The 16,746-nt window shown below is 39.5% G+C and overlaps 1 protein-coding gene across 1 annotated transcript in view; it reads left to right on the top strand.

Annotated features, from left to right (window-relative positions):
* CMYA5 (cardiomyopathy associated 5) overlaps positions 1-16,746 on the top strand; it is a 93,843-nt gene that overhangs the window by 32,117 nt on the left and 44,980 nt on the right. Inside the window, exon 2 of the mRNA XM_039247434.1 lies at positions 4,226-14,474. Coding sequence (XP_039103365.1) covers positions 4,226-14,474 — 10,249 coding nt within the window. The remainder of the gene's footprint in view (positions 1-4,225; positions 14,475-16,746) is intronic.

The raw sequence follows: 16,746 nt of genomic DNA, 5'->3' as shown, positions 1-16,746 counted from the left end.
AGTACCATCTTTCACAAATTCTTCCAGAGAATACTGAAAGAGAAACTCTTCCGTAATTTGTTTTTTGAGGCAGCACAATCTTGATATGAAAACCTGACAAGCACATTGTAAGAAAAGAGATTACAGGTCAATTATTCATGAATACAGGAATAAAATTCCTAAACAAAGTATTAGTAAACAAAATCCAATATATATAAAAAGTATAGGGGCGCCTGGGTGGCTTAGTCGGTTAAGCGTCCGACTTTCACTTAGGTCATGATCTTGCGGTTCGTGGGTTCGAGCCCCGCGTCAGGCTCTGTGCTGGCTGCCAGCTCAGAGCCTGGAGCCTGTTTCGGTCTGTGACTCCCTCTCTCTCTGACCCTCCCCTGCTCACTCTGTCTCTCTCTCTCCTAGAAATAAATAAAACATTAAAAAAAAAAAAAGTATAATACGTCACAAACACATGTCACTATTCCAGGAATTCAAGGTTGGTTTGACATCTGGAAATCAATCATTATAATTCATCACATAAACAGAATAAAGGATATGGTTATCTCCATAGTTGTATAAAAATTGTTTAATAAAATGTAACATTCAATCACTGTTTTAAAAAAATCTCTTAACAAATGGGAATAGAAGGAAACTTCCTTAATCAGGTAAAGCTTATCAAAAGGAAGGAGACTTTGGCACTCACCTCTGGCATCAAGTCTGTTTTTCTGATCTAGTTCTGACCTGGTAAACCTTCTTGCTCAACTCTTAAAGGGGCAAGAAACTGAGCTACATACACGGTCATCAAGATGTGTCGATCTTTACATGGGAAGCCAAGTAATAATGAGAACTTTGTGAGAATCAGAGGAGAATGAATGAGATGATGTTCATAGCCAATATCCATTAACTATGAGAAGCTGATGTATACATTTTTGCAGAGATGAGAACACTTGTGTTTCTGAATAAGAAATATATTTCTGAACTCTATGCGGACCATTTCTCTTCTATTAAGGGAAATTATTTTTTTTAGACTGAGTGTAATGTGAATACTTGGGCTGTGGTTTTACACATGCTAATATAGTCATTCTCTGGTTCCTGTTGGCTCTGTCATTCTTCTATTCCTTTGCCTCTCTGCAAAAATCCAGACATCCCAAAATACTTTGGGTTTTTCAGTGAGCCAGGCTGATTTATTCATATGTACATTTTGCATATTCTGTGACATTTTCCTGGAATAACCTCTCCATCCTCACACCACCTCCACTCCTCGTCCATTTGGCAAACTCCTATTTATTCTTCAAAATCCAACTCAAGTATCTTTCCTTTGTGAAGTCTTCTCTTCTTTATATTGTCACTGTATCTTGCATATCTTCTAGAAAAATACTATTCACACTGTGTTAACATGTTTAGTTCTGTCTCCCTATCAGATTTTTAATTTCTTAAGATTCTGTGTCTTTATATTTGTATTCCTAGTATATAAACTCAATGAAAGTTTATTAAATGAGTAATGAATGAATGAATGATTGAATGAACTCATCTCAGTAGGGTTCTTCTTAGGATCACCATTTGGGTATTCTGCTAAGCACTCATGAATTCCTTCTAGCTAGTAATAAAACTTCTCCGGTTGAGTACATTAAATTTACAATCAATAATTAGCTCGAAATTGAATTTATAATTGGTTTTTATAGTCATGGGCTTTCAAAATGCCGACTTCTCAGATGCATGTCATAACCTTAATTTTTAATTTCATCCTGCTTCTCATAAACAAAGCTAAAGGGAGAGGGGGTAGAAGGAATTGAAAATTCTGAGGAATAACTTTAATTAGGTATGTAAATAGCCTGAAAAAAAATTTTGAAATAAGACTCAATCTAGAACCAAGATAGAGTGTTAATTCCTAATTAAGTTCAGTGGTTTTATACCAAAGCAAGTAAGTGAGAGAGGAGTTGCCAAGGAAATGGAGAAAGTAGTTCTTTCCACTGCTTTCCAGCCCTTTGCACTCATAGCACGTATAGGAAGTGAAATTACTTACAGTGCACTGGGGTGAATGGAGGAGTGGATGAATCTTCTTGCTATTGAAGACCAGAAGGGCAGCAGTTCGGGCTGCCCTAGGCTCTGCCTGGCTGTGATGAGAGCTGAGGAAATCAGGATCTCAGCAGTCCATATGCCCCTTTTTGCAGACTGTTGGGGAAAACTCTGAGGTTTAAGAAAGTGGGGTAGAATGTAACTGTAAGAATTTATGGTCTTGGCCCTCAGCCTGACCTAACAAATTAAGAATTATTTGAAGTAAGTGAGAAAAGCATGTACTATTTAAATTTCATAGTTAGGATTGTGTAGGCTGGTGATTTTTAACTCTGCTTTAGACTGGAGTCACTTGGAAGCTTTTAAAACCTAAAAACATAGAAAAGCTGAGACCCTATCCTAGAATAGTCAAATCAGAGTCTCTGTGGGAAAGGGCATGGGATGGCATCAATATTTTTTTGTTAATGTGCTACAGGTGATTCTTAAATATATCCAGAGTTAAGAGCCACTGGCATAAGCAGTGACTGATGATTAAAATTTATTAGTAAGGGATCTAAATTCTAACTGTGCATGTTTTTAAAAAGTACCTCAATTTAATACTTGTACATAGTGGCTTTTTAGTATAGAAGAGTTTTGGTTTTGTTTTTATTGTTGTAGAAAGGCATATGTCAGTCAGTATGTGTTTATCTCAAATTGTAGCCATATTCCTTGAAGGATATAACCCTTGGAGTTTTAATCTTGAACTTAATGTTTATGAAGTATTGGCAAACAAGATTGCGGAACTGATCAGGAATAGTAACACTGGAGGTTTTTAAACTAAGCCTTGAAGAGGAGATAGAAATTATATATGCAGAAAAGATGGAGTGAGGTGGGAAATTAGAACTGTAAATGGAAGAACAACATGAATACCAGAGAGGAAAAGGTATCAGAAAATTTCAGAGAAAAGTACTACAGAGTCTGAGACAGGGGCCCAATGGCAATTGAAGGGGCAGCCAAAGCCAGCTGTGTCTTGAAGGCACAAGAGAGCAGTCCAAAGAGATCACCTTTTCAAACACCTATAGCAGTTGAAAATGACGTTGCCAAGGCTCCCTAGGTCCTAGTCCAATGATTATGTAGAAGCCTTAATTACAGATAGTGTTTAGTTAGCACTAACTATATGCCAGGCGCTTTCCCTGAACACTTCATGTGTATTAACTAATTGAATCCTCACAGCAGCCCTGAGAGGTAGGTTCTATTAGGATCCCTAGCTTACAGATGAGGAAAGTGCATCCCACAGGCTGTTTTTTAGGATATCTCTATATTTTCCTGTATGGCTCCTACTCAGAGTCCACACCATATATTAACTGGGCAAGATTATATAGTTATAACAGAAATGTACCAGGTAGGAATAGGGTGAAAGTGGGTACTTGGAAATAATGTCAGCTAGAGATCAGGGAATTAAGTATTTTGAATTTTTTTTCTACAGGTATGAGGAATTTACTGATATTTTTTAAGTTTACTTATTTATTTTGAGGGAGAGAGAGGGAGAGCAAGCACAGGCAGAGTGAGAGGGAGAGAGAGAGAGAATCCCAAGTAGGCTCTGCACCATCATTGCCGATCCTAATGTGGGTGTTGAATCCACAAACTGTGAGATCATGACCTGAACTGAAATCAAGAGTTAGACACTTACTTGACTGAGCCATCCAGCTCCCCCTTTACTGATACTTTTTGAGCAAGCATTGGGATGATGAAAATTTTTAGTCAAGTTGGTCTGGAAAGAGGAGTAGGGTAGGGTAAGGATGGAGAGAGTAAGAGGTAAACGTTACACCAGCTGACCAGTTAGGAAGCTAATGAAATAATCTAGGGATGACATGATAAAAGGCTAGGTCAGAGTGATCATAGTAACAGAAAGGTTACAGATGCAAGTGCCATTTTGAAGGTACTTGTGACCAAAGAGTGAGCCTGTGTGACTGGGTGAGCCACAGGAGGTCAAGGGGGCAATCCTGATAAGGGTGGGTGGTGAACTGAATCATTCCAACCTAGGATGTGTTATTATATTTCATATCCTGACTTAGAGTTTTACATTTTATTTTGTATACCTCCTTATTTTTTATATAGATGGCAAGATTTATCTGTATACTTTAATTTCACATTAGCCTATCCACCTAGTAAGAATAGGATAGTTACTTATTTCTATATGTAATTAATGTCATTTTATTATTAATATATGTGTGATTATTAATAATATTATTACTTACTTTAGATTATCAGACCAGGATGAAGAGGGCAAGAAGACCAAGCAGAAGTGTATCATAAATGACCCCTCCTTTTCCATGGTGACAGTTCAACGGGAAGATAGTGGAATAACTTGGGAGACCAGTTCAACCAGGTCTTCTACTCCTTGGGCCTCAGAAGAAAGTCAGACTTCTGGTGTATGTAGTCTGGAAGGGTCAACTGTAAATTCTCCTCCAGGGAATGTTTCCTTTATTGTGGATGAAGTTAAAAAGGTTCGGAAAAGAACGCCTAAGTCAAAGCGCAGCTCACCATCATTGCGTCGGAAAGGCAACAAAAAAAGAAATTCTTTTGAATCTCAAGATGTTCCAGCAAATACAAAAGATAATCTCTTAATTTCAGAAAGCCAGGTACTAAACACTCAGAAAGAGAAGTCATCTAGTGGCATTTATGATAAAATGAGAAAAAAGAAGACCACCTCAAACACACCTCCTATTACTGGGGCAATATACAAAGAACACAAGCCCTTAGTATTAAGGCCAGTCTACATAGGAACAGTACAATATAAAATTAAGATGTTTAATTCAGTTAAAGAAGAATTAATTCCTCTACAATTTTATGGAACATTGCCAAAGGGTTATGTAATTAAAGAAATACATTATAGGAAGGGGAAAGATGCATCCATTAGTCTAGATCCAGATTTGAGCAGTCGTGATTCTAACATAGTTTCTAAAACAGGCAAATCAGTAGACCGAAGCCTAGAAGATGATAAAATAAAGGAGCTTGCTTCACCCTGGAGAGGTGTACTCTCCAAAAAACCAGAGTCCTTGTCCTCCACATTCAGTCATGAAGATGAAAAGAAAATTTATGTTGATTCTCTCCTAAAGGCCGCATCTACCACCAAGCACACAGTTTCCTCTTATGCAAGTGATGACACAGCAGAACAAGAAACACAGCTCAACCCTCCACAGTTAGTGCCACAACAACCAGATGATGAAACAAAACTCCATGAAATGGAGCCTTCCTCTCTTACACCTGATACATCTACAACTGGGTTCCTGGAAAGAGCAAAGGAAGAAGTTGAGCCTAATGCACAAGAAATTGTGAGTTCAGAGCATGACTTTTCAGTCTCACCACCTTCAGTGGATGAGTTGAAGAAGGAAGATGTGTATTCTGCTGACCATTCTATTTCTTTGGAAGCAGAAAAAGATTCTTGGGAAACAGGTTCACCAGGTCTGACAGCATCCATCCAGGAAGATTTTGGCCCAGAGTTGGACCTGACTTCAACAGAAAGGGCAGAACCAGTCTCTGAAAAATGGAGCCCTCCTCATCTTGATGTCAAAGGAGTAGAGGAAGAAAATGTGCCTGAGCCATCCATTTCTCTTTCTGAACCTCCATTGTTAGAGGAACCAAAGAAAGAAGAAATAGAAACTTCTCTACCAATAGCTGCTACCCCTGAATCTGAAGATTCTAATTTAGTGGAAGAAGAGATCATAGAACTTGAATACCCAGAAAGTCCATCTATTTCTGAGAAGTCCTTCCCATCATATTTGGCCCCTGAAGTGGAGATGAAAGAAGAGGAGATCACTTTACCATCACTAAAAACATCAACACCTGAACATATTGTTTCATCTGAGGAAGAAAGAGAGGAAAATGAGTCTGTTTCTACTGATTCTGCTTTTGTGTCAGAGTATTCAGTCCCACAGGATTTGAGCCATGAACTAGAGAAGCAAGAAGTTGAGCCAGTGTCTCCATCCACTGTAAAAGGTATATCTAAACATGCAGTTTTTTCAGAAGAGGAGAATGAGGAATTTGAGCCTTTGGCCTCTGCTTCTGAACGCTCTCTCTCACCATCCACAACTGAGAAGACTTCTGAATGCCAGTCCCCACTGTTTTCAGCAACTCCCTCAGAACATGTTGTCCTGTCTGGAGAAGAGGCTTCAGAAAGTGGATGTTACACACCAGATTCCACATCTGCTTCTGAATATTCAACTCCATCACAGAAAACAAAAGAGTCACTGAAGAAAACAACTGACCATAAGCCCCCATTAAAATCAACAGGTGTTTCTGAGCACATGATTCTGTCAGAAGAGAAGGAAGACACTGGACCATGTTCCCCAGATATGTCCTCTGTATCTGAACACTCTCTCCCACCATCCATAAGCGAGCAAACTTCTGAATGCCCGTCCCCACTGTTTTCAGCTGCTACATTGGAACAGGCAGTCCTGTCAGAAGATGACCTAGGAAGTGAGCGTTTCACACCAGATTCAACACTGACTTCACAACATGCAGTTCCATCAAATGCAACACAGGAATCCCCAAAGAAAATAACTGATGAGGTGACCCCATTAAAATCAAAAGGTGTTTCTGAGCACATGATTTTGTCAAAAGAAAAGAAGGAAGACACTGAATTTTATTCCCCAGATGTGGCCTCTGTGTCTGAACACTCTCTCCCACCATCCACAACTGAACAAACTTCTGAATGCCAGAGCCCACAACCTTCAGCCACCCCATCTGAAAATGTGGTCCTATCAGAAGAGACAGTAGAAATTGAGCGGTACACACCCTCTTCCACCTCAACTTCTGAATTTTCAGTACCACCATATGCAACACCAGAATCACAGGAGGAAGAAATTGTCCAGATATCCTCTCTAAATCTAAAAGGGGCCTCCACACCCATGAATTTCTCAGAAGAAGAGCAAGAAGACATTGGACCCTTTTCTCCAGACTCAGCATTTGTGTCAGAATTCTCATTCTCACCCTATGCAACTCAGGAAATGGAGAGAAGAGAATTTGAATGTGATTCTCCAATATGTTTAACATCACCATCTGAACACACTATTTTGTCAGATGAAGACACTGAAGTTGAACTTTTCTCTCCAGACTCAGCATCACAAGTTTCAATTCCACCATATAAAACCCCAGAAACAAAGAAAAATGAATTTGAGCATGATTCACTGTTAACTGCAACATCTGCCTCAGGATACTCTTGCTTTTCAGAAGCAGGGAAGGAAGATATTACACCAACAGCTGATACGCCTGTACCTGAGCACCTCAGTTCATCACAGAAGCAACAAGCCAAACCTTCGCCTTCACTGTCTGCACCCAAAGACTTGAGTATGCCACCTTCAACCAATAAAAGAGAGATCACAGAAGTCCAGCCAGATGCTCAAACAATCTCAACATCTGTATCTGAATATCTCATTTTGGCACAGGAGCAGCTAATTCAAGCAGCTTTAGAACCTGACTCGAAAGACTTGATCTCATTAACCAGTGAAATGGATAAGGGAGAAATTCAGACTAGTTCATCAGTAGCTGCAAGACCTGTTTCTTTACCTGCACAATCATTTATGGTAAAGGAAGACACCAAACCTGTTGTGGCTTCATCTCAATATTCAGTTTCACCTGATTCAGTTCATGCACTTAAGAAAGAACAAGAACCCGAAGCTTCACTCACTCCCAAAGCTGCAAATGAACAGATGGCTTTGTTAAAAGTTAAAAGTAAGGAAGAAATTGTGCCTGATTCTCAAGAAGCTACAGCACATGTATCACGGGATCAAGAAATGGAGCCTCAGCCTCCAAATGTTCTAGGGTCTGGGATGAAATATTCATTTCTGCCTGACTTGGTAGATGAGCCAAAGAAGGATGTGAAACCCAATTTAGCTCCAAATGTGACATCTGAACTAGAACAGAGAATGTTGTCAGAGAATGAGCCTGAAGTAATAAAACCATATTCACCTCAAAAGGACACATCTTTATCTGGACCTGAGTTTTTATCAGCAGTGAAAACAAAAGTGAAACATGACTCTAAAATAACTGATACATCTAGAGTGCTGCATTCAGCTCCACAAGGAGTGCAAGAGGAAACGCAACACGAACCACCGGAACCAGAATTTTCGGAAGAAATAAAGAAAGAAATTGAACCCAGTTGTTCAATAACCACAGCATCTATAACTAAGCATGATTCAGGCTTAACTAAGTTAGCAAAAGAAGAAACCCCAACAGATTTATCTTTCACCACCCCTATAGAACATCCAGTCTTAACAAAAGTAGAAAAGAGTGAATTAGGAAGTGATTTGCCACCACTGGTGAAGTCGATAGATGAACATCCACTTCTTAAAGAAGAAAAGGTAGTACTGAAAATTAGTTCTCCCACTGAAACTGCTGCACCCGAACATCCAGCTTGGTCAGAAGCAGAGAAAGAAATTAAATTTGATTCACCTGCAGGAATATCCTCTGTATCAGTGCATTCATACAAGGTAGAAACTGAAGAAGTTAAACCTGGGTTGCCAATAACCAAAGCATTGTCATGTCAACATTCAGGTGTATCTAAGGAGGAGAGGGTGGAAAATGAACAAGGTGTTTCATTTTCTACAGTTCTGGACTCTGAACAACTGGTTTTACCACAGAAAAAGAATTCTCTGTCTGCCTCAGAGGTGTCAGGGCCTGAATCTGTGCTTTCGCTCAACCAAGGTAATGAGGTAAAGAAAAAACAAACTCAACTTCTTTCTTCACAAAACATGTCACCTGCACCCAAACATATAGATCCAAAAGGCAAAAATGAGGAAATGAAAAGTTCTTCTCCTGTGTTGGAAAATTTAGCATCAGAAGATTTAAGTCCAGCCCTTGGAGATGATAAGAATAAAGAGGCAATTGAGCCATCTTCTACAGCTCAGGGAGATTTTCTGTCAGAAAGACAAGATCTTGTTCTAACAAAACTCTCTTTGGAACCTGAAAAGAAAGACAAGCCACACCAAATATCAGAATTACCGAGCACTGGGTCAGAATTCATTCAGAGTTTAGGTGGGCAAGATGGATCCATAGATACAAAACAAATAAAATCTCCCATAAATGAAACAGGGGCTTCTGCCTTAGAAAAGAGCCTCACTGAGCTTAGGAGCAGAGGAGAAGGAAAAGAAGAAAACACAGGGCATCATGTGTCAGCTACAGTTGACCCTGAAATTCCAGAGGTTTCATCATACCTTAGGGAGAAACCACAGATTCAAGAAATTAAATCTTTCTCTCCCAAAGTAGTCAGCTTAGGGTCACAGGAAGCATTGGCCTCTCTAGTTGAAGGAGACAGCCCAAAAGAGCTTCAGCCACTTTCTGTTTCTTTAAAAGGAATATCAGAGAAGTTGAGCCATTCAGCTGACATTAAAGAGAGAGAAAAACAAGAAATAAGCCCATTACTGTCAAGAGGAAATTTGAAGACACAAGTGATAGGAGGTATTGAAATGAAACTAAATGAAGAAACAGACCAACCAGATTCATTCCATGTGCCCCAGAGTATAACAGATCCATCAAAGGTGGTTTCTTCTGACCTCCTTGTAGAAGAGAAGCCTGGAAAACCACTTCATTCAGATCAAGCTGTTACATTACCTGATGTAAGCACGTCTTTTGCAGATAAACAAGATCTGGGTGTTAAACGACTTTTATTTCTGAAAGAGAATTTGCCTTTGGAAGAATCAAAATCACTTACAACAAATGAGCGTGCAAGTGTTAAAGAAACACAAATTAAAGAGGCCCTTATTTTTCCAAAGGATGAAAGCTGGGTGCTGGAAAAGCCAGAAAGGGATCTGGCAAGTCAACATGAAGAAAGAATACCAGGATCTGTGCAGCTGGGTTCCTCTGGCAGTAACGATTTGTTGACAGGGCAGCTCAAGACTGTTGTGCCAGATAAAGACCACACATGTGAAACCCAAAAGCAGGTTCTGCCACATTTTGCTGAAGAATCTCCTTTATCATTACAACAGCCAGTATCCACTCTCAATACCTCCAGTGATTACAGAGAGACTTTATCAACTAAAACTTACTCTTTGGAAGGAACAAAGCTGGCCCCCAAACCAAAATCTTTAGTTCCAACTGGAAGTGTGGAGAGAAATGAAGCAGAGAGGAAGCAGATCTTTTCTTTCATGGAGAGTGACAGTTTGATAGTAGAGAAAGCAAGCAAAGAATTGCCTGGGCCTTACAAAGAAGGCATCCAGGAAGAAATCAATATACCTTCTGAAAGAATCCTCCAGAAACCAGTGTCTGACCCATCAGTGGAACGGATCAAATCAGAAACGATTCCCTCCCCTGCCAAAGCAGCCCCTTTCCTGGCCGAAGAAGCAGAATCTGCACTGGGCAGCGAAAAAGTAGCACACAGGAATATATCTCCTTTACCTGGAGAGAGGTCATTAGAAGAAGAAAAAACGATTCAGTCAAAGGTTGTAGATGTTGTTAATGAAAGACAGAAACCAGGACCTGAAATGAAAACACCCACACCAATAAAACCCCTCTCCTCAATCCAAGAGAATGAACAACCTCAATCTGCAGAGCCATCTGAGGCAACACAAAAGTTGCCTACGCAGCCAAAGGCAGTTGAGCCAGGCCTTTCTGAGGGGAAGGGAAAGAAAGGAATTTTATCTTTCACATCATGGATGTCCAGTTTGTTTTTTGGATCAAGCACCCCAGATGACAAAGTTGCTGAAAAAGATTTAGAAACTCAGCCAAGTCCATCTGTAGAAGAAGCAGGGCCTATAACACTGAAGTCTGAAGGAGCAGCTCCAGCTGACTTTAATGCAACCAAGACACCAAGTGATCATCTGTTACCAGAGACAGAACTTAAACCTGCTGAAAAATCCAGAGGTACTTCAGTTAAGTCTGGCGAACACCAAGACTTTAAAGAAAAACCTACATTGTTATCAAATGTAGAAGTTTTACAACAGCCCCAACCCAGCTTTGAGGTGTCTCGTGAAGATTATGGGAAAAAAGAAATCCTAGATTACTCAGAGAAAATGGATTTAAACTCAGTAGTTACTTCTGCTGATGGTGAGGAATGCCATGAAATTCAATCTTATTCTCCCATGGGTGAGAAGTCCATGGTGGAAGAAGTGCAAAATGTTGTTCCTCTTCATGTCACTGATAGTAAAAGAGCCCAGAAGCCAGAAATTTCTGCTCCATCTAAATGGAATATTTCTATTCTTAAGAAAGAGCCAAGAAGTGATCAAAAAGAAAAATCATGCTTTTCATTTGATTCAGTGGATAAGGTGCCACAACAGCCAAAATCAGCTTCATCTAGCTTCACAAGTAAAAATATCACGAAGGAATCAGAGAAGCCAGAGACAATAATTTTGCCAGTAGAAGAATCTAAATGCAGTTTAATTGATCTGGATGAAGACAGACTGAAGAAAGAAGTGCAAAAACCTACCTCGAAAATTTATGAAGAGGAAACAAAACTCAGGTCTCTTAGCACAACTGAAGAGAAAGGTAACTTGGAAACCGTATCATATTCCTTGGCAGAAAAGAAGGTGCTCGCAGAAAAGCAAGAAACTATGGCCCCGATAGAATTTAGAGATAATGAAGTAGGGAAGGCACAAATTGCATGTGGAGCTAGCCCTATTAATTTGGAAGAATCAAAAGCTGCAGCTGTGCTTCAGCAAGTCTCTCAAAATGAAGACCACAAAGAAAGATACACAATTATGGAGGAGGAGAAAAATGAAAAACAAAAGCAATCACAACTATTTTTAGAAAGAAAGAAGCAGCAGGAAATTCAGTCTTATTCTGTGAATGTAGCCCGGTCTATACCTGAAGAATCACGTATCTCCTTAAGTCATTCTTCGGGTGAAACTCAACCATTTTCATTAGTTAAAACTCTATCAGTTACTGACAAATCAGAAACTATGCTCTTGGAGGCTCACCCAGAAAACAGAGAAACAAGGGCAGTAGGAACTCAACCACATCCAAGAGAAGAAAGTAAAGTTTTGGTGGAAAAAACCACAACGTTCCTTCCAGTGGATCTTCCTTATCATGAAGAAATAGATAAGCACTCTTTACCGAAGGAAGGAAATCTGATATTGGAAAAGTCAAGCAGAGATGTGGCAAGTCACGATGAAGAAAAGGAACAGGTCACAGTGTCAGAGCCATCAAAAGATGGTTCAATAGATATCACAAAAGAAAGTATGAAGCCAGGATCTCCATCTAAAGAATCCGAAGAATCTTCAGGCAAGGAGCCTGAAGAAAGCATTTTAGATCATCCTTTTGATGCAACAGTGATCTTAGAAACCCCACCATATTTATTGTCATCTGTGAAATCACAAACACTTGTTTCTGGAACTTATCCAGAAATCGATGCAGTGAAGCAGCAAGAAATGCCATGGTCAGAATTGACTCCAGAGAGGCATACAGTCCATACTATTCAAACATCTAAAGATCTAACATCTGAAATGTCTAAACAGTCTGTTCTTGCTTCAAAGCACCACGTGGAGGCTGTGAAAGATACCTGTGTAAATGAACCAAGCTCTTCAGCAAGCAGCAACTATGCTCAATTTATAAAGAATGCATCAGCAATCGATGCTGATAAAATGGTTTCTGCTAGAGAAATATCCAAGGAGCCTGAAGACAGGCATATAAAAGATGAAAATTTTACAGTGACTAGTAAGCCAGCTGGACTTTCAGAAGACCAAAAGAGTGCCTTCAGTATTATTTCTGAAGGCTGCGAGATATTGAATATTCATGCTTCTGCATTTATTTCTTCAGTTGATCAGGAAGAAAGTGAACAAATGCAAGATAAGTTAGAATATTTGGAAGAGAAGGCTTCATTTAAAACACTATCCCTTCATGACAGTAGTGAGGCAGTCTCTTGCCATAAAACATCAAAGAGTAAATTAGAAGATTCTGATCAAGTTATGTCATTGCAAGAAAATAAACAAAAGGCATCTCTTAACACAGAAAGGGAGATGCCCACTGATTCAGAAACAGATGATTTCACCTTTAATCAGCCCTCAGCTCCTAGTGAAGAAGACTATTTTGAAAAATATACGTTGATTGATTATAACATCTCCCCAGACCCAGAAAAACAGAAAGCTCCATGGAAATTAAATGTTGAAGTGGAACTCTCAAAGCAGGTTACAGAAGATACTGTCTCTTTCCCAGAAAGTTCAGAGGCAAGTGCCCTGGAACATGAATATGACTTGCTGAAGTTAGATGAAAGCTTCTATGGGATGGAAAAGGACGACAGCAAATTATCTCACCCAGAGACACAGAAGCATTTGGATATCCAGCAATCGACTAACAGAGATGCTCCAAAGAGCGTAAATAGAGATGTGGACTTAAAGTCACCTGGGATGCCATTATTTAGTGCAGAGGAAGGAGTATTGTCACGATCCCAGATATTTCCTACCACCACTAAAGCCATTAATCCTGAACTTCCGGAGGAGCCACCTGCACTCTCATTTTTATACAAGGATCTGTATGAAGAAGCAGTTGGGGAGAAAAAGAAGGAAGGAGAGACAGCTTCTGAAGTTGACAGTGTGAATTCTGAGGCATCATTTCCAAGCAGGAACTCTGACACCGATGATGGAACAGGAATATATTTTGAGAAGTATATACTTAAAGATGACATTCTCCATGACACATCTGTAACGCAAAAGGACCAAGGCCAAGGTCTGGAAGAAAAAGCAGTTGGTAAGGATGAGTCATACCAACCAGTAGCTGCAGAAGGGGAAATTTGGGGGAGGTTCGGAACTATTTTGGGGGAGAAGAGTCTGGAAGAGGAACAGAAAGCCACTTATGCGGAAGGAGAATCAGTAGGCTATGTGGGGCCCTTCAACAAAGAAGCTATGCATGGGAAAACTCCCATCACTGAAGAAGTCACAGTGGTTACCCAGAAGGTAAGCTATGCGATTCCATTTGAAGATACCCATCATGTCCTGGAGAGAGTAGATGAAACAAGTGGTCAGAGTAATGAAGCAGAAAATGCAAGTCCAGAAGTCAGTCTGAATGTCCCAGTACAAGTGTCCTTCCCAGAGGAAGAATTTGCAACTGGTGTAACTTGTGTTCAAGAAACACTGCAAGAAGAATCTAAAGTAACAGTCCCACCTGAGCCAAGTGAAGACAGGCTCCGCCGTAGCCCTGTTCAGGATGAGTATGAATTTGCCGAATCCCTGAGTTATGAAATGGTTGCTCAAGACACTTTATCAGAGGAACTATATTCAGAATCTACACCTGAGGATGTGCTATCTCAAGGAAAGGAATCCTTTGAACACATCAGTGAAAATGATTTTGTGAGTGAGGTAGAACAAAGTATGTCTCTTGAACAGAAGGACTTGGATAGAGAGAGGACAGTACAAGAACAATTATCAGAGTTAGCAACTGAGAAGGAAGAAAAGGAACTGAAAAAGTCCCAGATCGACACGTACTGTTACACTTGCAGAAGCCCAATTTCTGCTGTTGACAAGATGTTTGGTGCCCACAAAGACCATGAGGTTGCAACACTTGATACAGCTATAAGTGCTGTAAAGGTAAATCGAGTTTAAAGCATATAAGTACATAATAATACATACACACTTAACTTGTTTTAATTAACATTTTCTCTAGTTAAAAAGTGACCAATATTTAGAAAGAAAGCTTAGAAAGAAAGCTAAGAATTCTTTCCCTAAGCATTTAATTAAGATCAATTTGACAAACGTTTATTGAGTATACACCATGTGCCAGGAATTCTTCTAGGTTCTGGCAACACCAGCGCAAATAACACAGGGTCATTGCCTTTGAGGGGTCCTCTTCTATGGCAGCAGCCCTTAACATTATCTGAAAGGGCCAAAAAATTTTAAATTGAAAAATGTACTTTTGATCATAAAACACAATTTGTTTTCTACTATCTACACTATTATTCTTTAAAAAATACACATTTTTATTACATTGAGCCCTATTATTGTAACATTTATAAAAAACTCAAGATGGTCTTCTTATATTTTGGTTTTCCCTGTATTTCCTCCTTATGGTAAAATTGAGATCTTAAAAATGGAAAACGCTTGCATTCTTTCTGGCTATGTCTATAGACTCCCAATGTTAAAAAGCTAGTCATAACACATACCCTTAATGCATGTAATTATAAATACTCTGTTTCCCCAGAGATACTATTGGAAGTCAAGTATTTAGTCTTACAGATTCCTACATACTTTAAGTAGCTGTCTAGCTGGAATCCCCACTCTTGTCTGTCCAAACCATCTTCTAGCACATTAGCCAGAATGATCATAAAATGCAAGCAATCACAAGCATTGAGCACTGACTATGTGCCAGGCACTGTGTTAAATTCTGTATATAGAAGATATCTTTTACTCCTCACAACAACCCTGTCATTATCACCAATTTGCAGACAATGAAATGGGTGCAAATAGTTTTAAGTAATTTGCTCAAGGTCATGGAAGACAGACTAGGATTGGTGCCCAGGGCTGTCTGATGCCAGAGCTATGCACTTTACTATATATCCGTATTGCTTGGCCCAGTGCCTTGCTAATAGTAGCAATTTTCGATATGATTGTTCAGTCAGGTCACTGTTAAATAACTGTTAGGCTCATTTTGATTTAAAAAATGACATATTAGAATCTTGACATTTTTTCCCCAGAAAATCAAAATTTCTCAATTGTCTAACATAGGTTATGTTTCTCTACAGTGAAATTTTGTTGAAACTTTACGTGGTAAAGTTTGGGGGTAGAAGATGGGGCAATTTAAAAAAAAAGAAATCTCAGGCTTCTGGATGCATTAGCTCTGGTGAAATGTGCCCCTTTCTGTGATGGCACTTGGTTTCGTTAACTGACAACTACTGGGCACTGTCAGCAGAAAGACTATAATTTTTTTCAGCTCTCTTAATTATGTTTTACTTAACTCTATGAGTTTCAGAAATTAAAAAATAATTCTGTCTAAATTGTCAATTTATTTTTTTAATTTTTATTTTAGTTTATTTTTTGAGAGGGAGAGAGAGAGAGAGAGAGAGTGAGAGCGAGCAGAAGAGAGGCAGAGAATCCTAAGCAGGCTCCATGCTGTTATCACAGAGCCTGACATGGGGCTTAAACTCATGAACCATGAGATTATGTCCTGAGCTGGAATCTAGAGTCAGACATTTAAGCGACTGAGCTACCCAGGTGCCCTTAAATATTGTCAATTTAAAACAAAGTTCAAAAGCAAGGAGATATGTCTCCTCCTTTAAAACCATTTTAAAGTCCCCCCCCCCCGATGTTCTCTAAACAGAGAGGAAAACTATGACCCAAAAAAGTGGAAAGCCAGTTTACTAAAGCCAAAGAGACCTGTTTTGTTTCGTTAAATCAACTGAAGATTAAGAGTTGGTTGGCAACTTTAAAAAATTAGAAATCGATTTAAAGTTATACCTTGAGAATTCTCCAGCATCTCGTGAGCAGGCCATTTGTGATTATTCAGGACCTGGTGACTCTGCCTTTACCGATCATCCAGGTCCTTGCTTCTCCTCTCCTGCCATCCCTCTGTGGTAGCTTATCTTTTGCTACTTATTTTCTTCATTCACTCTCTCCTTCTTTCTCAGTATTTAACAACCTCCAATTCCATGTCGGAAACTGTCTAATCATTGGAAATGACAACAAAAATAAAGGAATATGGACTAATGGCTCCCCCAAATCAGTCAGGATTGTGGGCGCACAATGTTCTGAGAAAGGATCCTTTTGGGAGTGAGCCAAATGGTAGAGTAGGACTGAGAGACTTAGGGAAGGTGAAGCCTGGTTGAGCCTTCAGTAAGATAGAGATTTTTCCAGCAATCAAGGGCAC

Source organism: Hyaena hyaena, unplaced genomic scaffold (assembly GCF_003009895.1).
Source record: "Hyaena hyaena isolate Hyena2069 unplaced genomic scaffold, ASM300989v1 scaffold_299, whole genome shotgun sequence".
Lineage (NCBI taxonomy): Eukaryota > Metazoa > Chordata > Mammalia > Carnivora > Hyaenidae > Hyaena > Hyaena hyaena.
This window is presented reverse-complemented; position numbering and strand designations above follow the sequence as displayed.